Source organism: Euleptes europaea, chromosome 9 (genome assembly GCF_029931775.1).
Source record: "Euleptes europaea isolate rEulEur1 chromosome 9, rEulEur1.hap1, whole genome shotgun sequence".
NCBI classification, from domain to species: Eukaryota; Metazoa; Chordata; class Lepidosauria; order Squamata; family Sphaerodactylidae; genus Euleptes; species Euleptes europaea.
This window is the reverse complement of record NC_079320.1, coordinates 4,780,947-4,804,161: the sequence shown is the minus strand read 5'-3', so window position 1 is coordinate 4,804,161 and position 23,215 is coordinate 4,780,947. Positions and strand designations below refer to the sequence as shown.

The 23,215-nt window shown below is 50.4% G+C and overlaps 1 protein-coding gene across 1 annotated transcript in view; it reads right to left on the bottom strand.

Moving 5' to 3' along the window:
* The window catches only part of SLC4A11 (solute carrier family 4 member 11), a 152,251-nt gene extending 130,192 nt beyond the window's left edge, over positions 1-22,059 (bottom strand). Inside the window, exon 1 of the mRNA XM_056855771.1 lies at positions 22,020-22,059. Coding sequence (XP_056711749.1) covers positions 22,020-22,059 — 40 coding nt within the window. The remainder of the gene's footprint in view (positions 1-22,019) is intronic.
* Between the last annotated feature and the right edge of the window lie 1,156 nt (positions 22,060-23,215).

The window sequence follows — 23,215 nt, the reverse complement described above, 5'->3', positions numbered from 1 at the left end:
TGGCCCCTTCCAACTGTATGATTCTAAAACATAGGAGGCCTCACTTCAAAAAGGACGTGGACAGAAATGAGTGGGTGCAGAGGAGGGCGACCAGGATGGTCACGGGTCTGGAGACCGAGCCTTACGAGGAAAGGCTGATGGAGCTGGGAATGTTTAGTCTGGAGAAGAGGAGGTTGAGAGGGGACAGGATTGCTCTCTTGAAGTATCTGAAGGGCTGTCGCTTAGAGGAGGGCAGGGAGCTGTTCCTAAAGGCAGCAGACTTGCAAGAATGGGTTTAAAGTACGGACAGAAAGGTACCGGCTGGGCATTAGGGAATTATTTTTTACAGTAAGAGTTGTTCAACCTTGGAATCGGCTGCCTAGGGAGGTGGTGAGCGGCTATCACTTGTCAGGGATGCTCTAGGCTGACCCTGCATTGAGCAGGGGGCTGGACCAGATGCCCTGTTATGGCCCCTTCCAACTCTATGATTCTATAAATTAAATAAGTGGGCATCACTATGAGCTGGGGTCAATCACAAAACACTGGGAACTTCCCAGCCTTCTCCTAGGATGGAAGAACGTGGGCCCCACACCGATACACAGGTGAGACTCTCTTCGGAAGCACGTCTTGCTTGAGAGAGGTGGGCGCAAGCCAGGAACGGCTCTCTGATTCAGGTAAGAAGTGGGCATCAGAAACACACTGGTGGGCACCATGGCACCCACAGGTGCCACGCTGGAGATCACTGTTACAAGGCACCTAGTCCAAATACAATGCAAGAAGTGACAGACGGCGGCCCAGACTCTGCCTGATTCAGCTGCCCGCAGGTAGCTGAACTGCAAGGCACCTTGGGTCCTGATTTGCAGGAGAAAGGCAGGATAATAAACAAATAAATAATCTCTCTCCACAGTGGCGTGCACAGAAAGGTCCCACCACCGTGGGAAAAGCCAGGCTAAGATATTCCGAACTTGCAATGCCAGGGGCTACCAATAGCCCTAAGGAGGCAACGCCAATTCAGAGGAATTCCTTCTCCCAACCTTCAAGTCCAAGGAACGGCTTAGGAGAGTGGCTATCCATCTTGCGTATCTTATGTGCCGCCCATCACTCTATCAAAGAACCGGGGTCTCACTATGGCAGAGGCTGTGGGTGTGTTAAGTGCCGTCAAGTCGCTTCCAACTCATGGCGACCCTATGAATCAATGTCCTCCAAAATGTCCTATCTTTGACAGCCTTGCTCAGATCTTGCAAATTGAGGGCCGTGGCTTCCATTATAGAGCCAATCCATCCCTTGTTGGGTCTTCCTCTTCTCCTGCTGCCTTCCACTTTACCTAGCATGATTGTCTTTTCCAGTGACTCTTGTCTTCTCATAATGTGACCAAAGTACGACAGCCTCAGTTTAGTCATTTTAGCTTCTAGGGTCAGTTCAGGCTTGGTTTGATCTAGAACCCACTGATTTGTTTTGGCAGAGACTAGGAGCCTGCTTTTTCCAAGAAGGATGTTTAAATGTCTACAGACAAGCTGCTATTATATTTATCACTGACGGTGAGTTTCCAGGAAATAAAAATTGCAGAAGCACAACAGGCAAGAAGAAGAAGAAGAGCTGGTTTTTATATGCCGACTTTCTCTACCTTTTAAAGAGACTCAAACCAGCTTACAATCGCCTTACCTTCCTCTCCCCGCAACAGAAACCCTGTAAGGTGGGTGGGGCTTAAGAGAGTTAGGAGAAAACGGTGACTGGCCCAAGGTCAACCAGTTGGCTTCATGGTAGGAGCGGGGAAACCAAACCGGTTCACCAGATTAGTGTCCGCTGCTCATGTGTAGGAGTGGGGAATCAAACCCAGGTCTCCAGATTACAGTCGGCTGCTCTTCACCACTACACCATGCTTTCTCTATCTTTTAAGGAGACTCAAACCGGCTTACAATCGCCTTCCCTTCCTCTCCCCGCAACAGACACCTCGTGAAGTAGGTGAGGCTGAGAGAGCTCTAAGAGAACTGTGACTAGCCCAAGTTCACCCAGCAGGCTTCACGTGGAGAAGTGGGGAAACCAACCCTGTTCACCAGATTAGCGTCCGCCGCTCAGGTGGAGGAGTGGGGAAATCGAACCCGTTCTCCAGATCAGAGTCCACCAGTCTTCACCACTACAGCACACAAAAACCAAAAGATCTGCAAGTGCCTGGTCAATTTCTAATTTAAAAAAATCCACTACCTCCATCTCCAGGATATATTTCTGCCCAAGGGACAGAGCTGCTAAGATAAGAAACCAAGGCATTCTAGCAATCAGCAGACAGAAAGGTTACTAGCAGTACCTCTGTTGAAATGGCTCTTGGCATTGAGTGCCTGCAATTGTAAAATTTATGAACATCGTTCTTATGGATAAGAACACACACAAGGCATGCATGACAGTCTTGTTTCTCAAGCAACTGAAGAAGGGAGCTTGGTGGCTCGAAAGGGACCGAGAAGCCGGCCTTACCCTTTTGCGTCTTTAATGGACTCCCATCCTTCTGTGATAGGAAAAGTTGAGGGCAGCAGGAAAAGAGGAAGACCCAACAAGAGATGGATTGACTCAATAAAGGAAGCCACAGCCTTCAATTTGCAAGATCTGAGCAAGGCTGTCAGAGATAGGACATTTTGGAGGACTTTCAGTCATAGGGTTGCCATGAGTCGGAAGTGACTTGACGGCACTTAACACACACACACACACACACATCCTTCTGTGCCCTTGGTTAATGCCCCATGTTATCTTGAATGTTCTGCATTGTTCTAATTTGTATCTGTCCCTAAGCGCCATTATATTTGGTGCCTTGTTAATTTCGTGCAACTTATATGACAGCTGGAATCGCACTCCTTTTTTGTACGTGCTGCGCTGCTTCTATTTAATATTTGTCCCCTTAACGCCACTACGTTTGGCTTCTTGTTATTTTGTGGGATCTGAATTTATACAACAGCTGCATTTGTATGTTGCTGCTCAGACCTTCGTTATTCTTAAGCATGTATATGACTCTATATTAAAAAAAAAGGTAAAGGTCCCCTGTGCAAGCACCGGGTCACGCCTGACCCATGGGGCGACGTCACATCCTGACGTTTTGTAGGCAGACTTTGTTTATGGGGTGGTTTGCCAGTGCCTTCCCTGGTCGTCTACACTTTGCCCCCAGCAAGCTGGGTACTCATTTCACCTACCTCGGAAGGATGGAAGGCTGAGTCCACCTTGAGCCGGCTACCTGAAACCGACTTCCGTTGGGATCAAACTCAGGTCGTGAGCAGAGCTTTTGACTGCAGTACTGCAGCTTAACACTTGCGCCACGGGGCTCCTGATGACTCTATATTAGCATAGTACATTTAATCAGCTTGGACACCGTGATGGGTTTTCTTCTTTGATAGACAAGATAAGAAACCAAGCCACACAAGGCCGTGCACTCGGACTACAATCCTGGAAGCAGCAAGGGGAACTGAACTGCAGCGTTTACAGTTTTAGCAGGGGATTACAGTTTTAGCAGAGGACTGCTACTCTGAAAAGCACGCACACCCCAAAAAATCAAGCTCTCATATCCATTTCGGTCCACTCTTTGCCATTTAAGAAACGAACAGCCTCCTCTTGAGGCTCTCTGTTGCCCATGATTGACATTTTCCACCCCCCCAAATTCTGCTCCAAAAGGCTTCAACGCTTAGGGCTGTTTAGCTTGGAAAGAAGACCGTTACGGGGAGACGTGATAGAGGTCTATAATATTATGCCTGGTGTGGAGAGAGTGGACAGGGAGAGGCTTCTCTCCCTCTCCCATAATACCAGAACGTGGGGTCACCTGCTGAAGCTGGAGGGGGAGAGATTCAAAACAGACAAAAGGAAGAAATTCTTCACTCAACGCATAGTTAAATTGTAGGACTCGCTGCCCCAGGATGCGGTGATGGCTGCTAACGTCGACGGCATAAAGAGAGGCGTGGACATGTTCATGGAGGAGAGGGTTATCCATGGCTACTAGTCAAAATGCATATCAGTCATGATGCATCTCTATGCTCTCCAGGATCAGAGCAGCATGCTCTGTGCTGTGGACCACAGGCAGGATGGTGCTGCTGCAGCCGTCCTGCTTGTGGACTTGCTGGAGGCCCCTGGTTGGCCACTGTGGGAACAGACTGCTGGACTTGATGGGCCTGGGTCTGATCCAGTATGGCTTTTCTTAAGTTCTCTCCAGGACCAGAGGAGCATGCCTATTATATTAGGTGTTGGGGAATACAGGCAGGATGGTGCTGCTGCAGTCGTCTTGCTTGTGGGCTTCCTAGAGGCACCTGGTTGGCCACCGTGCGAACAGACTGCTGGCCTTGATGGGCCTTGGTCTGATCCATTATGGCTTTTCCTAAGTTCTCTCCAGGACCAGAGGAGCATGCCTATTATATTAGGTGTTGGGGAATACAGGCAGGATGGTGCTGCTGCAGTCGTCTTGCTTGTGGGCTTCCTGGAGGCCCCTGGTTGGCCACAGTGGGAACAGACTGCTGGACTTGATGGACCTCGGTCTGATCCAGCAGGGCCTTTCTTATGTTCATAAAAGCTTGCTGTGGTTGCTGATATCCAGCTCCCAGCAACGCTGCCCATACTAGCTTCAGAGGGTTAAGACCTGCTACCAGCAGAGAGAGCTTTGAAGCCAAGGGCACGGGGGATACCATGGCTGAGGATCGGTATAAAACCTTCAGGCTCTGGGAACAGCGATGCCCTTCCCCGATCTCCCCCCTCCCTCCCCGCCTGAGCGCTGCCACCGCAGTAACAGGAATGCCATTGTGTTGCTCAAGAGCAGAGATAACCATCTGAAGGCTTTTGTATAGCTAATAGCTAGAGATGTTTTCTTTAATCAGGGCTGCAGAACGAGAAGATACTTGCTCGGTGGCTTTTGGTGACAAGCGGTGCGCAAGGGAAAGACCTGGAGAGGAAGAGCCGGGAAGCAGGAAAGGAAGAAATCAATTTTGCAGCCGGCTGGGGGCTCGAAGCAAATCCTGGTTTCTGTAGGGGGACGATCAATGTTGCAATAGCACACAATCTGCAACATGCAGTAGAAAAGAGCAAGAGTCCAGTAGCACCTTAAAGACTAACAACATTTCTGGCAGGGTATGAGCATCTGAAGAAGTGAACTGTGGCTTATGAAAGCTCATACCCTGCCAGAAATTTTGTTAGTCTTTAAGGTGCTACTGGACTCTTGCTCTTTTCTACCGCTAGTGAGACCAACACGGCTACCCATCATGATCAATCTGCAACATGTGCATTGTTGTAGTGTGGTCGAGTGGTTAGAGCAGGGATGTCAAACCTAAGGCCCAGGGGCCGGATGCAGCCCTTTGAGAGCTCTTATCTGGCCCACGAGCCAGCCCCCCCCCCCCGTCCTAATGTGTCAATGCTCGAAGACGGTTAACTAAAAGAAAATACTGTTACAGTGTTATTGTGTTAAGCATGATTGTATTTTAGGTTTAAAAAGTAAAAAATTAATATCATTAATTGGCTTTGCCTGTGTCTTCTATATCTCCGGTACCTGGCGTTAAATTTCATGGTACACATGGCCCTGTCCGACCAAGTGAGGTTCATGCTTAGGGGAAGGGCCGTAGCTCAGTGGTAGAGCATCTGGTTGGCATGCAGAAGGTCCCAGGTTCAATCCCCGGCATCTCCAGTTAAAGGGACTAGGCAAGTAGGTGATGTCAAAGACCTCCGCCTGAGACCCTGGAGAGACGCTGCTGGTCAGAGTAGACAATACTGACTTTGATGGACCAAGGGTCTGGTTCAGTATAAGGCAGATGCATGTCTTCATGTCATATCTGGCCTTTGTAACAAATGAGATCGACACCCCTGGGTTTAGAGGGTCCCGGTTTGACTCTCCACTTTACCACTGGTGACCTGGGGCATCACACCCTCTTGGAGTCGCCTACCTCACAGGGCGGTTGTGGTGATAAAATGGAGGCGAGGAGAACGATGCCGGCCACTTGGGGTCTCCTTCGGGGAGAAAAGAAATCTGAAATCCTTTGGGGCAGATTCAAGAACACTCCTGTCTGTAATAAGACTTGCCCATGTTTGCAGAACCGACCAGAGACAATGACCCACGTGATGCTCTAGTGCACTGGTTCCCAACCAGGGGTCCGTGGACCCCCAGGGGTCCGCGAGAACTAAATTAAGGTCCGCGAAAGAAAGTTATAAACCCATAATAAATTAATATTTTCAATTAAAAGTTCTCTATTATAAAATATATATATTCAAATATTATTCTAAGTTTAATGTTTAACTAACAGTTATGATTAAAGTTTATTTTCAAATTCTCAGAATTTTTATTTTGAACCTTGGGGTCCCTGCACCGAACAAAAAAGCCCTAGTGGTCCCTGGTCAAAAAATGGTTGGGAACCACTGCTCTAGTGTGTCTATTATGAGTCTTTACAGGTTCATACAGGTTCATATTTCATATCTCTCTGCAAAAGACAAAGATGCTTTCCTTTGGGCTGGCCGGCACTCTCGTACCTTGGAGAAGGTAGCAAAGTTTCTTTGAGAGCCAGCGTGGTGTAGTGGTTGAGAGCGGTGGTTTGGAGTAGTGGACTTTAATCTGGAGAACCGGGTTCAATTCCCCACTCCTCCACATGAGCGGCAGAAGCTAATCTGGTGAACCGGGTTGGTTTCCCCATTCCTCCATATGAAGCTAGCTGGGTGACCTTGGGCTAGTCACAGCTCTCTCCGAGCTCTCTCAGCCCCACCTACCTCACAGGGTGTCTGTTGTGGGGAGGGGAAGGTGACTGTAAGCCGGTTTGAGTCTCCCTTAAGTGGGAGAGAAAGTCGGCATAAAAAAGCCAACTCTTCTTCTTCTTGCTGCCATGAGAATTCAAGGAACTAACTGTAACTTACCTGATGGCTACCATGAATGAATTTTATTTACTTGTTGTATATTTTATTTATTGGATATCCTTTTATACAATTGCTATTGTAACCAATATGCCAAAAAAGGTATTGATTGATTGACTGAATAAAGTAAATAAAGTATTTGTAAAAGGATGTTTTGCCAAAGTTCCCCGAAGCATTGCAACAGGGCGGGCGGGAGGGCAAGTAGCTATAAAATGGACCGATAAGAATTCATGCACCAGTAGACATGCAAACCTGCCTGAAACCTCCCTTCCCAACAAGTCCTGGCCCTAGCCTCTCTTTGCCTGTGGCTGCATTCCCACACAGGGCCAGAGGCAGTTTCTCACTACTCAGACCTCTCCCAAAATGCACGGGGGGGGGGGGGGGGAGGAAGCACCTGCAGATAACAGTCTCCAACCCCTACCTGGAAAAACAGTTCTGCAAGGTCTCCTAATCTCTGGTTCTTGCCCTCCAGCTCTAGCTGTTAAGAACGTAAGAAGAGCCCTGCTGGATCAGACTGGATGGCCCCGGCTAGCCCGGTCTCAGAAGCTAAGCAGGGTTGGCCCTGTTTAGTACTTGGATGGGAGACCCCCGAGGAAACCCACGGTTGCGACATAAGAACATAGAGAAAGGCCCTGCTGGATCAGGCCAAGGTCCATCAAGTCCAGCAGTCTGTGTCCACGGTGGCCAGCCCGGTGCCTCTAGGAAGCCCACAAGCAAGACGACTGCAGCAGCACCGTCCTGCCCACGTTCCACAGCACCTAATCTAATAGGCATGCTCCTCTGATCCTGGAGAGAATTGGTACGCATCATGACTAGCACTCATTTTTACTAGTAGTCACGGATAGCCCTCTCCTCCGTGAACATGTCCACTCCCCTCTTCAAGCCTTCCAAGTTGGCAGCCATCTCCACATCCTGGGGCAGGGAGTTCCACAAGTTGACAATGTGTTGTGTGAAGAAATCCTTCCCTTCATCTGTTTGGAATCTCTCACCCTCGAGCTTCAGCAGATGACCCCATGTTCTGGTATTATGAGAGAGGGAGAGGAGCTTCTCCCCGTCCCCTCTCTCCATACCATACGTAATTTCATGGACCTCTACCGTGCCTCCCCTTAACCGCCTTCTTTCCAAGCTAAACAGCCCGGAGCGTTTTAACCGCTCCTCGTAGGGCAGTTGCTCTAGTCCCCGGATCATTTTGGTTGCTCTTTTCTTTGGGCACCTCTGGAACTTCAACATGGTACGGGGGAGCGCAGTTCCCACGGGTTTGCAGGCTGCCTCGAGAGAGCACCGTAAATCTATCGGCAGAAGCCCGGCCTCTCACTCCATCTTCTTGTTCCTTTCCCAGAAAAGGTCCAACGGCAGAATTATTTACCCTCCTCGCTTGCTCCATAAGGCCTGGTTTTAAAACTGACTTTTGGCTGGCGGAAGATATCCCTTCTCGAAATTTTGTTGCTATTAATTAGGATGTGTTTATATTCTGCAAAGTGCTCTTAAGCCGTCCGGGGTTGCTGAACAGATTTCAGGGCTCCGGGCCAAGCCGGCATCTGTGATTCGGTTCCAGTCTTGCCCGTATTTCAAACGCGAGGGTGCCAGGATGATAACTACAACTCCCGGCAATTGCCTTCTTGCATATGCATGCAAAAGACGTGGGAAAGGGCTGGATCGAAGGCCAGGCGAATCAATCCATTTTGGAAATCGACGGGGCCACAAATGCAATCCCGAGCTCTCCCCCCTCTGCTGCAAGTCTTGGGGCGAATATGAGCCAAACCATCATGCTGCTCCACATGCTTCGTCTGCGGGGACCTGGCAAAGAAGTACCACTCAGACGCCCACATTTGAACACTGTCTGGTCCATTTTTTCACTGGGGAAGCCAGAGATTGAACTCGGGACCGTGCTGCACGCCAAGCAGATGCTCCACCACTGAGCCACAGCCCCTCCCGTCACAGGCCTTGACGAATTTTCTTTGGCTTTGCAAGCCACAAAATTTGGGAGCCAAACTTATTTTTCAGCTTTCAGCTTTTTCAGCATTTTTCAGCTTTTTATTTTAATGGCCACGCTTTCTAATCAACACTACCACAGAGCGGTGGACCGGGTTCTGGAGAACCGGGTTCGATTCCCCACTCCTCCGCACGAGCAGCGAGGGCTAATCTGGTGAACTGGGTTGGTTTCCCCACTCCTACACACGAAGCCAGCTGGGTGACCTTGGGCTAGTCACAGTTCTCTCAGCCCCACCTACGGCACAGGGTGTCTGTTGTGGGGAGAGGAAGGGAAGGCGATTGAAAGCCGGTTTGATTCTGCCTTAAGTGGTAGAGAAAGTCGGCATATAAAAAACCAACTCTTCTTCTTCTCTAATCCTAAACTCTTCACAGTTTCTTGTCATTTTTTAAAAAGCTACAACAAAAGAGTTGCCGTGTACAAATAAGGGGTAACCCTGGTTGTCACCACAACAAAAAGCTAACCTCTGCCCCTCAACTAAATAAGCTTTGTAGAACAGTTGGTTTTTATACCCCGCTTTTCTCTACCTTCATAGAGTCTCAAAGCGCCCTACGATCTCCTTTCCCTTCCTCTCCCCACAACAGACACCTTGTGAGGCAGGTGGGGCTGAGAAAGTTCAGAGAGAACTGTGACCAGCCCAAGGTCACCCACTTTTATTTTCGCTTTAGCTCATACTGTTGTGGTTCTGTGTTATATTATCATCGCTTTCTGCGATGGCTCATTATGTGTATGCTCTAAGACATGTTTTGCAATTTATTTGAACCGTTGTTGTTACTACTATTTTGTAAAATTTTGGAGTAGCTACAAGTCATTAGATAAATGCCTTGTAACCTTTGGTGCTTTGCGCATTTTTTTTCCTGTCTCAAACCACCCTACAATCATGTTCCTTTCCCCTCCCTACAACAGATTCCCTGTGAGGTAGGTGGGGCTGAGAGATCTCTAAGAGAACTGTGACTAGCCCAAGGTCACCCAGCTGGCTTCACGTGGAGAAGTGGGGACTCAAACCTGGGTCTCCAGATACTAGTCCCGACACTCTTAACCGCTACACCATGCTGGCTCTCAGACTTCTGCTTCACCAATTCTCTGTCCCAAGTCCTGCAACTACAGGCAATGAGGTGATTTATTATAAATTTCTAAATGAATTTCCCCTGTACCTCTAAACAGTATACAATCAGAAAAATGGATTACAAGAAGAAAAAGAAGAGTTGGTTTTTATATGCCAACTTTCTCTACCACTTAAGGAAGAATCAAACCGGCTTACAATCACCTTCCCTTCCCATCCCTGCAACAGACACCCTGTGAGGTAGGTGGGGCTGAGAGAGCTCTAAGAGAGCTGCGACTAGCCCAAGATCACCTAGCTGGTTTCATGCGTAGGAGTGGGGAAACCAAACCAGTTCGCCATATTAGCGTCCGCTGCTCATGCGGAGGAGCGGGGAATCAAACCCGGTTCTCCAGATTAGAGTCCACCGCTCCAAACCACCGCTGTTAACCACTACACCATGCTGGCTCTCTAGGTGGGGCTGACAGAGCTCTAAGAGAACTGTGACTAGCCCAAGGACACCCAGCTGGCTTCATGTGGAGGAGTGGGGAATCAAACCTGGTTCACCAGATGAGAGTCCACCGCTCCAAACCACCGCTCTTAACCACTACACCACGCCGGCCAGCCCGAAAGGGACACACTTTAGTGCCGCTGAAACCAGGGCAGCATAAGGCCCTCCTGGACAATACAGTCTAAAATGCCACCTAAACTGGATTTAAGAAGCAACAGCACACCCGAGAACAGCCTCCTATAAGGATGGAGCCGTCATGGGCAACCATCATGCCCTGGCGCAACGGCGTTGCCCATGTTCAGCCAACGCGTTCGAAACATTATCACATACAATTTTGCAGTGAGAATTTTATACTGGTATCACAGCTAATATCATTTCCCCTTTGTTAGCTTGTATTGAGCATACAAGTTATTACTGGAGGTTTCCAGAGCTAGATCAGATTAGATACTTACTGGAAGATAAGGAGACTCATGTTTCGTATGCTGTGGCAAACTTTTGTCATTTGGCCATTAGGAAAAAAAAACGAATTGGTAAGGAAGTAGGGCGGCTAATAATTTTTTATGCAAAGTAAAATCATGTGCTGAAGTGAAGGTTTACGTAATCTATCAATAGCGGATTTGGTTTGCTGCATAGGTTTTTTCTAGGATATGGATGTATATCCTAGGATATGGATGTATATAATTTTACTTTTATGGAGGTTTATGTAACTCTTAGTGTGGAATGTTGATTGTATTTTATATAAGCGATGGTTCAAGTCAGTGCTTTATATATGTGCTGGTCTACGACCGTAACAACGATCAACTAAACTAACTAACATCATGCCCTGGCAGTTCTCGGTCTCACTTCCTTTGACAAAGGAGAAGAGAGAAAAACCTTGTTGTGTGGGTGTTCAGGTCCCCTCCAAGCTCACCCAGGGAGAGGAACTCTTTCAAGTCAGAGCGGCCCAGGCTATAAAGGACTTTAAAGGTCAGAACCAGAACCGCGGACTGGATCCGCATGCAAATAGGTAGCCGGCGCAGCTGCTGTGAAAATACCGCCGTTTGAGCATTTCACTGGAAAAGACAACCGTGCGAAGCAAAGCTGAAGGCAGCCAGAAAAGAGGAAGGCTCAAAAGGAGGCAGATTGATTCAGCCAAGGAAACCACAGCCTCCAGTTTGCAAGACCCCAGCAAGGCTGTTTTGCAGGTCGGTAATTCATTGCGTCGCCGAAAATTGGAAGTGACTTGATGACACAATACTCACACACACACACGGGTAGATCCAACATGTACCAGTTACTAATGTGTGTGTGTGTGTTAAGTGCCGTCAAGGCGCTTCCAACTCATGGGGACCCTATGAATCAAAGTCCTCCAAAACATCCTATCCTTATCAGCCTTGCTCAGGTCTTGCAAACGGAGGGCCGTGGCTTCCTTTATAGTCCATCCATCTCTTGTTGGGTCTTCCTCTTCTCCTGCTGCCTTCAAGTTTTCCTCGCATGATTGTCTTTTCCAGTGACTCTTGCTTTCTCATAACGTGACCAAAGTGCAATAGCCTCAGTTTAGTCATTTTAGCTTCTAGGGTCAGTTCAGGCTTCATTTGATGTAGAAACCACTGATTTGTTTTTATTTTTTGGGCAGTCCACAGTATCCATAACCCTCTCCTCCAACACCACATTTCAAAGGAATCTACTTTCTTCCTATCCCTTACTAGGCTAGACTAGACTGGCTATCAGTTACTACACTGGCTGCTAAATCCTGGACCACACGTGGGGCAGGCCCCATGGACAGCGCATTACAACAACCTGGTCTGGAGGTTACAGAAGCATGGCTCAGTCATGCTGTGCCGAAGACACATTGAGTTCCCTGTGCCCGCTTCAACAGGAGTGGGCAGAGAGTGAAACGGAACAACTGAATGCATTAGGAAACCATGTGTGAGTCAAGGCATGTGAGTAAACCTTCTATCCTGTTCTCCGTCTACCATAGTTCGTTTCACCCTTCCTCCAAGAAGTTCAGGAAGGTGTACATGGTTTTCAACTCCTCATTTTTATTCTCACAAGCCCGAGAGACAGGATAACCATCAAGGAAAGGATAGCGAGGGTCTGTGTCTCAGTGGTAGAGAACCTGCTTCAAGAGCAAAAAGTCCTAGGTTCAATCCCTGGTGGAAAGGACCAGGTAGTAGATGATATGAAAGACCTCTGATGGAGACCCTGGAAAGCAGCTGCTGGTCTGAGTAGACAATACTGATCATGATGGACCAAGGATGAGGAGGAGCTGTGGCTCAGTGGTAGAGCATCTGCTCGGCATGCAGAAGGCATGCATACCTATTCTCTCCAGGATCAGAGGACCATGCCTATTCTATTAGGAACACAGGCAGGATAATGTTGCTGCAGTCGTCTTGTTTGTGGGCTTCCCAGAGGCACCTGGTTGGCCACTGTGTGAACAGACTGCTGGACTTGATGGGCCTTGGTCTGATCCAGCATGGGCTTTCTTATGTTCTTAGGTCCCAGATTTGATCCACAGCATCTCCAGTTAAAAGGACCATAGGATCATAGAATCATAGGTTTGGAAGGGACCACCAGGGTCATCTAGTCCAACCCCCTGAACAATGCAGGAAATTCACAACTACCTCCTCCCCCAAACCCCCAGTGACCCTTACTCCATGCCCAGAAGATGGCCAACATGCCCTCCCTCCCATAAATTCACAAGGTTGGAAGAGACCACAAGGGCCATCCAGTCCAACCCCCTGCCATGCAGGATCCCACAATCAAAGCACTCCCGACAGATGGCCATGATCTGCCTAAGGTCCTAGAATCATCATGGCTGACAGATGGCCATCTAACCTCTTCTTAAAAACCTCCAGGGAAGGAGAGCTCACCACCTCCCGAGGAAGCCTGCTCCACTGAGGAACTGCTTTAACCAGGCAGTAAGTGATGTGAAAGACCTTGGGCCTGAGGCCCTGGGCAGCGGCTGCCGGTCTGAGTAGACAATACTGAACTTGATGGACCAAGGGTCTGATACACAATAAGACAGTTCCAGCTGTGTTCACATGTGACTGGCTCAGCGTCACCCAGGGAGCGTCGCAGCTGAGTGGGGATTTGGTCTTCCCACCCGTCCCCAGTCCAACTTTCTCACAACCACCCGCACCGACTCCTGAAAGAGGGCCGCTGTTTTCCTCGCAACCTGTGTACCCCCTAGGTGGTGCCTGAGGGCTGACTACTCCCATTTCATGGACTGGAACACTGAAGCTTTGCAGAAAAGGTCAAATTATCTAACATACTCCCGTATGCGCAACCGGGGAACAATGTTGGAGGCACACCTTCGTGATGCAAGGAGAGATTAGGCGCCTCTAATTAGAGGGCGGACCACTTCGCTAGGAATGCCGAGTTATTCGAGACAACAAAGCCAGGCTGTTGTTGTTCCTTCCATGCAATTAAACCATTCTGAACATGACCCCCGCTGAAGCTGAAAAGTATTCCTCGTATCAGACCGGCAGCGGCTCTCCAGGGTCTCAGGCAGAGGTCTTTCACATCACCTACTTGTCTAGTCCCTTTAACTGGAGATGCCGGGGATTGAACCGGGGACCTTCTGCATGCCAAGCAGATGCTCTGCCACTGAGCCAAAGCCCCTCCCCTAATTTCCCTCCAGGCCAAATTGTCCAGGGATCCCGGAGGGTTATTAGTATTATTTTTGCCATCTTCTGGGCATGAAGTAGGGGTCACTGGGGGTATGGGGTGGGGGAGACAGTTGTGAATTTCCTGCATTGTGCACGGGGTTGGACTAGATGACCCTAGAGGTACCTTCCAACTCTATGATTCTATGTTAGGGATTTGAGACCCCCAACTGCAAGCATGGATCCAGCTGCACACCTTCTCTTCCACAGAGATGCTTGGCTTCAAACGCTGCTACCTGCAGAACATCACAACTAGAACTCACCCTGAACGAGAACATACTGGGGGTTTCACTTCATGGCCAACGATTGCTCCAACTTTTAACTTTTTGAATTATTATTTTTTTGGCCAGAATTGCTACACAGAAGTCAGACAAGTATAGATGGTGTTTATACCAGAGAACATTTAAAACGGAATGCCTCAGATCTTCCCTCCCCCCCCCCCTTGCCCCCAGCATATGGATCTTTGTCTGTTGGCGGATCAGCCCGGCGTATCACTTTGCAAGTGACGGGAACGAGACATCTTGCAATATGCAAAAATACGCACGGATTTTAATCGCGTGCAAAGTCGTATAATAATGTCCGATAAAGCCTTCATTGGCATGAGGCTCGCCTGCCCTCGTTACTCACCGCTTATTTATGCAAACCATCCCCATCCTCGCGTCAATTAAAACTTTTGCACAGATCGCATCTCAGGCAAGCGGCTGGGGCCGGGCCGCGGTTTATTTTCAGCCTAACCTAAACTGATTAATTTTTTTAAAAATCTCTGCGCCTTACAAAACCATACATGGCTTCGGTATGAAATGGATTGGCTTCAAGATGCTATTAAACACTTGCTTATCTGATCTCTCTGCCCCAGAAGCCAGGAGACCCAGTTTTATAGATTGCTAGCTTCCAATGCACTAGTCTGACCAACAAAATTGTTACGGGAAAGTCACCAAAGACAGACATATTTATTGCTTTAAAAAACTAAATGCCCTGCTAGTTGGCCGTTGGCATTCCTGGGGAAACTTTCACGTTAAATCATCAGCTTGAACACATGAAGCTGCCTTATACTGAATCAGACCCTTGGGTCCATCAAAGTCAGTATTGTCTACTCAGACCGGCAGCGGCTCTCCAGGGTCTCAGGCTGAGGTCTTTCACATCACCTGCTTGCCTAGTCCCTTTAACTGGAGATGCCGGGGATTGAACCTGGGACCTTCTGCATGCCAAGCAGGTGCTCTACCACTGAGCCACAGCCCCTCCCCACTAAGAGCCATTCAGTAAGTAATGAATAATAAAAAAAACATTCAGCTCCGAGCAACACAGATAGATAATTTCTATAAATCATCACAACAAATCCACATTACAAAACAGGGTTTCCACAACCTTTTTGAGCCCGTGGGAACCTTTGGCATTCTGACGCAGGGTGTTGGCCACAACCACAATATGGTGGCAATAGAAGCCGGAGCCAACCACACAGAAGACGCCCCAGTACAGCGGAGAAGAGGGGTAATTTTTAAAATGCACGGGGAAAGAGCAGGGAGAGAGAACTAAAACAGAACGCGGTGGGGGAGGCTGCCGCTGAAATGTTATCTTAATCTGCAAAGCCAACTGGATCTTCAGCGGAGCATCAGAAGCCCTGCAGGGCACAAATACCAACTGGCCCTACCCACTTTCTAAAAATACTTGGCGGGTGCCAGGAAAGGTGTTGGTGGGCCCCATGACAGACAGCGTGGTGTAGCGGTTAACAGCCTTGGTTTGGAGCAGTGGGCTCTAATCTGGTGAACTGGATTTGTTCCCTCCCCCCTCCACATGAAGCCAACTGGGTGACCTTGGGCTAGTCACCGTTCTCTTAGAGCTCTCTCAGCCCCACCTACCTCACAGGGTGTCTGTTATGGGGAGGGGAAGGGAACGCGACTGCAAGCCGTTTTGATTCTTCCTTAAGTGGTAGAGAAAGTCAGCATTTAAAAACCAACTCTTCGTCTTCTACATTGGGGACCCCTCTGAAGAACATGGGACCAGACGTTCCTTTAAGTACCCTTGCCCCCAATCATTTAGGGTCACCACTAGCACTATGACCCTGGGGAGCAGATGGGCAGCTGGTGGGTGAGAGGGGACCTCAGAGACTCCTGCGGCTGCATTTTGCGCCAACTGCAGGTTCCAAGATGACCCCCACACACACATACTTAGAACACATTCAAGAGTCCAATCAAGATTCAACCAAAGCATGGCTAAACGTGGAAGACCGGGCATTCAAGAAAAGGCCACTGACTGACCAACCCAAGCAGGGCAAACACATTTGGGGTCAGGAAGGAATTTTGAACACATGAAGTTGCCTTATACTGAATCAGACCTTCTGTCCATCAAGGTCAGTATTGTCTACTCAGACCGGCAGCGGCTCTCCAGGGTCTCGGGCAGAGGTCTTTCACATCACCTACTTGTCTAGTCCCTTTAACTGGAGATGCCGGGGATTGAACCTGGGACCTTCTGCATGCCAAGCAGATGCTCTGCCACTGAGCCAAAGCCCCTCCCCTAATTTTCCTCCAGGCCAACTTGGCCAGGGATCCCGGAGGGTTATTAGTATTATTTTTGTCATCTTCTGGGCACGAAGTAGGGGTCACTGGGGGTATGGGGTGGGGGAGACAGTTGTGAATTTCCTGCATCGTGCACGGGGTTGGACTAGATGACCCTAGAGGTACCTTCCAACTCTATGATTCTATGTTAGGGATTTGAGACCCCCAAATGCAAGCATGGATCCAGCGGCACACCTTCTCTTCCACAGAGAGGGCAAACCCATCCAAAATACGCCGGCACCTTAATCCCTGCTTGGTAACTTTACCAACCAAAAACATCTCACTCTTCTCAGGACAGAGCTGTAATCTTTGGAGGGCAGGAGAAAGGGGTACACAAGCATACCCCCCAAAAAAAAGACTATAAGTAGGCTAACTGTATAATAGCTTTCCTTTCTTATGAGTGACAGAGAATAGTCACAACTATCCTATGACCTTCTAATCGGCAGGCTAGTTCTGAAATGCAATGTATGGAAGGAGTATGACTTTTAGATCCAAAGGGGGAGCGCTCTATTTGGCCCTAATTTAGCTCAAAAACGGGGAGAGTTGCTGGGTTAACGTTCTGTGTTTTGCATAACTGGGAGACGACGTAAGAAGAGACCGGAAAGCCAGCACAGCCAGGCTGACAGCAAACTATGCTGGATGAGATTTAAGGTGCCGTTTAATGAACATGTCATTAGGCATTCTATTCCATGTCCCGAGATGTCTGAATAAGGAATAATGCACCGCTAGAAAGCGCCCTCGCTTTTCAAAATGGGAAACCCGGCCACATGCAATCAAACATCTGCAATTCTCTGGAGACACAAAAACAGCCCCGCTTGCTTGGGTCCGAAATGCATTCCCTGAAGTGACAACAGATGTACAGAAGTTCTAGGCATCTTGTCTAGACTGGAATATTCCTGCAGAAAGAAAAGCCGTGGGATAAAGGAGCTCTCCAAGAGCACATGAAGGAAACCAGATTCCCCTTGCAAATTCTTAGTGCAACCTCTCTTGCAAGTCCTGTCCTCTGCTGCCAACAGGAACAGCTCCCTGCCCTCCTCCAAGCGACAGCCCTTCAAATACTTCAAGACAGCAGTCCTGTCCTCCCTCAACCTCCCCTTCTCCAGACTAAACATTTCCAAGTCCCTCAGCCTTTCCTTGTAGGGCTGGGTCGCCAGACCCCTGACCATCCTGGTCCAGGTAACTCTTAAGATCTCTCTCTCATCACTATTATGGAGTCAGGTTGCCTGCCTGTTACGCTGAGTGCCGGACTGCGAGCATCATCGGCCACAAAATACCAGGGCGCTTGGTCACGCCATCTAAGAACCATGCCATTCCCTAAGCGCTCTCTTCTTAAACACGCCACAAAGAGGGCACACCTCAGCTGTGACCCACTAGCCTCAACACCAGCATGGGGACGCACCTCCATTTCACAATGCGCATCCGATTTCCAAGTCTAACCAAACAGGCTCCGCGCTGCCGTCTAAGGAAGCGCATCACAACCGAGGGCCGAAATTTAGGTGTCGCTTGAACCTCCTGGAATTTTTTCACTTGAGCCCTTTTCTAGCTGGAAGACGAAAAAGAAAGGAGCCCTGTTAGGGACGCGACAAGGAGGGCTTGGAACGAGAAGAGTGCTGTTACCCAAGGAAGGAACCAGGCCCAAACTCCACGCAAATCCCCTTTTCTGCGAGAAGACAGTGGCTTATAGCCTTGTGGGTTGGCCAGGAGCTGTGGCTCAGAAGAAGATGAAAAAGACCGTTTATCTTGTTAGACAGATACACAGCATCTAACGCAGTGGTACCCACTATGCGGCTCATGGATTAGCATCTGATTTTGGCCAAAAGGCTACTGCACGCCTGTGAGCCGCCCCACCAAACACACACATGCAACAAGAGAAGATGTAACTGTTAACAATAAATAAATGGGGGTGGAAAATGCAATCGGGTCAGAGCTGTAGGGTTTTCAAGGCAAGAGACGTTCAAAGGTGGTTGGCCATTGCCTGCCTCTGCGTAGCGACCCTGGCCTTCCTTGGTGGTCTCCCATCCAAGCACTAACCAGGGCCGACCTTGCTTAGCTTCCCAGATCTGATGAAACTGGGCTAGCCTGGACCATCCAGGTCAGGGCCAGCTAGAGGAGCTCTCCTGCCCAAAGGCCACGGCACACGCAACATAGCAGAAGAGCGGTCGTTTTCGTATGTGGAGAACGAGTGCAACAAACCTCTTGCTTGCTCCCCTTTGCGCCGACACACAGACACACACTTGTAGTGATCCTGGACTTCCTTGGTGGTCTCCCATCCAAGTGTTTTCTACGCAGAGCACATTTGCATGAATCAAGGCAACAATCTCCAGAGGGGGCTCTGCCTTGCGCTCTGAAGAACCACCGGTGGTGTGTCCAAGAGGCTCGCGGGGCCACCAAGTGCTTATCGCAAGGCAAGAAGGATAACCCAAACCACATGCAGACGCTTTCTTTGGCAAGTGACCACCCAAATTTCAGGCTGCCCATCACGAACACATGAAGCTGCCTTAAACTGAATCAGACCCTTGGTGCATCAAAGTCAGTATCGTCTACTCAGACCGGCAGCAGCTCTCCAGGGTCTCAGGCAGAGCTCTTTCACATCACCTACTCACCTGGTTTCTTTAACTGGAGAGGCTGGGGATTGAACCTGGGACCTTCTGCCTGCCAAGCAAGTGCTCTACCACTGAGCCACAGCCCTCTCCCCACAACAAACACCTTGCGAGATAGGTAGGGCTGAGTTACTTCAATGCATATATATTTCTGCATTGTGTAACACATCATGCCTAATATCCTTTGTTTCAGATTTCTGTAATCCTAGTCCTATTTACATTGCTTATTAGATGACTCATCCTATTGATTGCATGGAGTTGAACATATGAAGCTGCCTTATACCGAACCAGACCCTTGGTTCATTGAAATCAGTATTGTCTACTCAGACCGGCAGCGGCTCTCCAGGGTCTCAGGCAGGGGTCTTTCACATCACCTACTCGCCTGGTCCCTTGAACCGGAGATGCCGGGGATTGAACCTGGGACCTTCTGCCTGCCAAGCAGGTGCTCTACCACTGAGCCACAGCCCCTCCTCATAAACCACGGAGCGGCCCTCCCTGCACACACCAGAATGGCAACCTGAGGGCAAGGCGACTGCAGAGAGTCTTTCATGTGCTGAATTGTTCTGCCACCTACAGCTTTCTGCTCAGAAGGAAAACTGGGAAGAATCCGGCAGGAACTTTCCCTGTTCCAGCCCCGCAAGAAATGGGATTTTTGCATGAGGGGGCCAGGGGTGCATGACACCCCCACCCCCAGGCTTATATTTTGCACCAGAGGAGTTCTGCTGAGTTCTAGCCAGCGTCACTTCGCTTCTGAGAATAAGGAAACCAAACCAAACAAAACCCAGCGCGCACACACAGCAGCCTCGAAAGACCCAAAAAAAGAAAGATGACAGAAGGGAAGTGCTGATAACGGCGTTAAAAGCCCCAAAACAACAAGCCGGGTTGCACAACGCGGAACCTCCGCTGCCCTTTCGTTCCGCTTGCCAACCGTGGCAGGCCTCCCCCAACCACTCAAGCAGCAGAGATCCCCAACCACTTAAGCAGCCACTTCAGACAGAAGAGTAGCCGTTCTCTTACAAAGGAATTTCAAAGGGAGGTTGGAAAGAGAAACTGCAGAATTGCAGTCGATATTCAAACTAAAGTCAATGCATTTACCCGGGCTGAATAAAGACCCTGCATTCATGGCTCATGACCAATGCTGATTTCCCCACACCCATCTCTCCCCTGGACATCCCAGACTCTTCTGCATACCACACCTCATCCCATCACGCCTGCTATTCACATGTACATACTGTTAACATTTACATACTAGTGCTTGCCTGAATTCACTCTCCTCTACTTAAAGACAGATGGATTCACCTTCTAGCTGTATCTGAAGAAGTGAGCCGTGGCTCACGAAAGCTCACACCCTGCCAGAAAATATTCGTGTTAGTCTTTAAGGTGCCACTAGACTCTTGCCCTTTTCTATTACCCAAGTAGTAAAAGAAATATTTGTGCTAGTCTTTAAGGTGCCACTGGACTCTTGCAAGATTTTTTAGTTTAGGGGTCGGTTTGCTCCGACCCTGCCAGAAAATATTCTTGTTAGTCTTTAAGGTGCTGCTGGACTCTTGCAAGATTTTTTTTAGTTTAGGGGTCGGTTTGCTCCGACCCTGCCAGAAAATATTGGTGTTAGTCTTTAAGGTGCCACTGGACTCTTGCCCTTTTCTACCACTTGCGGAAACCGAAGCGAATCGCAAGTCAAACGCGGCATCAAGTGCACCAAAATCCCCGAAGGCGGAGGGAGGGGGGCGCGGCCAAAACAACAGCCGCCCCCAGCCAGCGGCCGACGAGAGGTTGTGCGTGTTTCCAAAGCACACGCGTTCCCCCCCCCCCACATACACACGCATATGTCCGGCCCGGGGCTCGAGCAAGCCGCGGCATCTCTTGCAAAAAGTCCCCTCCCCCGCTTGCAAAGAGCTCCCCCCCCAAAAAAAAAAGCTTGCAACCCCGGGAGCCCCGCGTGCAAGCCCCGGGGCGTTGCGAAGAGCCCCCCCCAAAAAAGCTTGCAACCCCGGGAGCCACGCTTGCAAGCCCCGGGGCGTTGCAAAGAGCCCCCCCCCAAAAAAGATTGCAACCCCGGGAGCCCCGCTTGCAAGCCCCGGGGGGTTGCAAAGAGCTCCCCCCCCCAAAAAAAGCTTGCAACCCCGGGAGCCCCGCTTGCAAGCCCCGGGGCGTTGCGAAGAGCGCCCCCCCCCAAAAAAAAGCTTGCAACCCCGGGAGCCCCGCTTGCAAGCCCCGGGGCGTTGCGAAGAGCTCCCCCCCCCCCCCAAAAAAAAGCTTGCAACCCCGGGAGCCCCGCTTGCAAGCCCCGGGGCGTTGCGAAGAGCCCCCCCCCCAAAAAGCTTGCAACCCCGGGAGCCACGCTTGCAAGCCCCGGGGCGTTGCAAAGAGCTCCCCCCCCCCCAAAAAAAAGATTGCAACCCCGGGAGCCCCGGGGCGTTGCAAAGAGCTCCCCCCCCCCAAAAAAAGCTTGCAACCCCGGGAGCCCCGCTTGCAAGCCCCGGGGCGTTGCGAAGAGCTCCCCCCCCCCCAAAAAAAAGCTTGCAACCCCGGGAGCCACGCGTTTGCCCCGGGGCTTGCAAGCGGGGCTCCCGGGGTTGCAAGCTTTTTTTTGGGGGGGGAGCTCTTTGCAAGCGGGGGAGGGAACTTTTTGCAAGAGATGCCGCGGCTCGCTCCGGCGCGCCCCCGTGCCCAACTGGGCTGCTTGCAAAGGAGAGCGCCTCCCGGCCCAGCCGCTTGCAAACTTCCACGGGAGGGGGGGGGAGGAGGAGGAGGAGGAGGAAGGGGAGGCGGAGAAGCGGCCGCCCGGGCTGGTAAACAAGAGGCGGGAGCTGCCGCAGGGGGGGAGGAAGCCGAGCAGCCCCGGGGCTCCTTACCGCATGGCTGGAGGTGGAAGACGCGCCTCGCCACCGCCATCCCGCCCGCACAGGAGGCACAGGCGCAGCCCGGGCTGCAAGCAAAGCCAAGCCAAGCAAGGCGGCAGGGAGGGGAGGAGGAGGAGGAGGAGGGAGGGCAGGAAGGCGGGGGGAGGGCCGGCTCCTCCGCGGAGCCCAGCCGCGCCCCGGGGGACACACCTCCCGGGCCGCCCCACCCACCCACCCACCGCGCGTGGGTCCTGGCGCGCGGCTGGCCCCGCAGGGAGAGCGCGCAGGGCTCCCCCGGCCGAGGAGGCGCCGCTGGTGCAAAGGGGGGGCTCCCCGGGGGGGGGGCCGCGCGCCCCCACCTGGACGTGGGGAGCCCCCCCACTCCTGGCTGTTTTCTGGGCGCCCCTCGTGGGAAAAGAGGAAGACCCAACAAGAGATGGGTGGGCTCAGTCAAGGAAGCCACGGCCTTCAGTTTGCAAGACCTGAGCAAGAGGAAGACCCAACAAGGGATGGGTGGACTCAGTCAAGGAAGCCACGGCCTTCAGTTTGCAAGACCTGAGCAAGGCTGTCAAAGACAGGACGTTTTAGAGGACATTGATTCATAGGGTCGCCATGAGTCGGAAGCGACTTGACGGCACTTAGCACACACACATGAGAAGACAAGAGTCACTGGAAAAGATAATCATGCTAGGAAAAGTGGAGGGCAGCAGGGAAAGAGGAAGACCCACAGTCCTCAATTTGCAAGACCTGAGCAAGGCTGTCAAAGACAGGACGTTTTGGAGGACTTTCATTCATAGGGTCGCCGTGAGTCAGAAGCCACTTGACGGCACTTAGCACACACACATGAGAAGACAAGAGTCACTGGAAAAGACAATCATGCGAGGAAAAGTCGAGGGCAGCAGGAAAAGAGGAAAACCCAACAAGGGATGGATTGACTCAGTAAAGGAAGCCACAGCCCTCAATTTGCAAGACCTGAGCAAGGCGGTCAAAGACAGGACGTTTTGGAGGACTTTCATTCATAGGGTCGGAAGCGACTTGACACACACACATGAGAAGACAAGAGTCACTGGAAAAGACAATCATGTGAGGAAAAGTTGAGGGCATCAGGAAAAGAGGAAGACCCACAGTCCTCAATTTGTAAGATCTGAGCAAGGCTGTCAAAGATAGGACGTTTTGGAGGACTTTCATTCATAGGGTCACCACGAGGC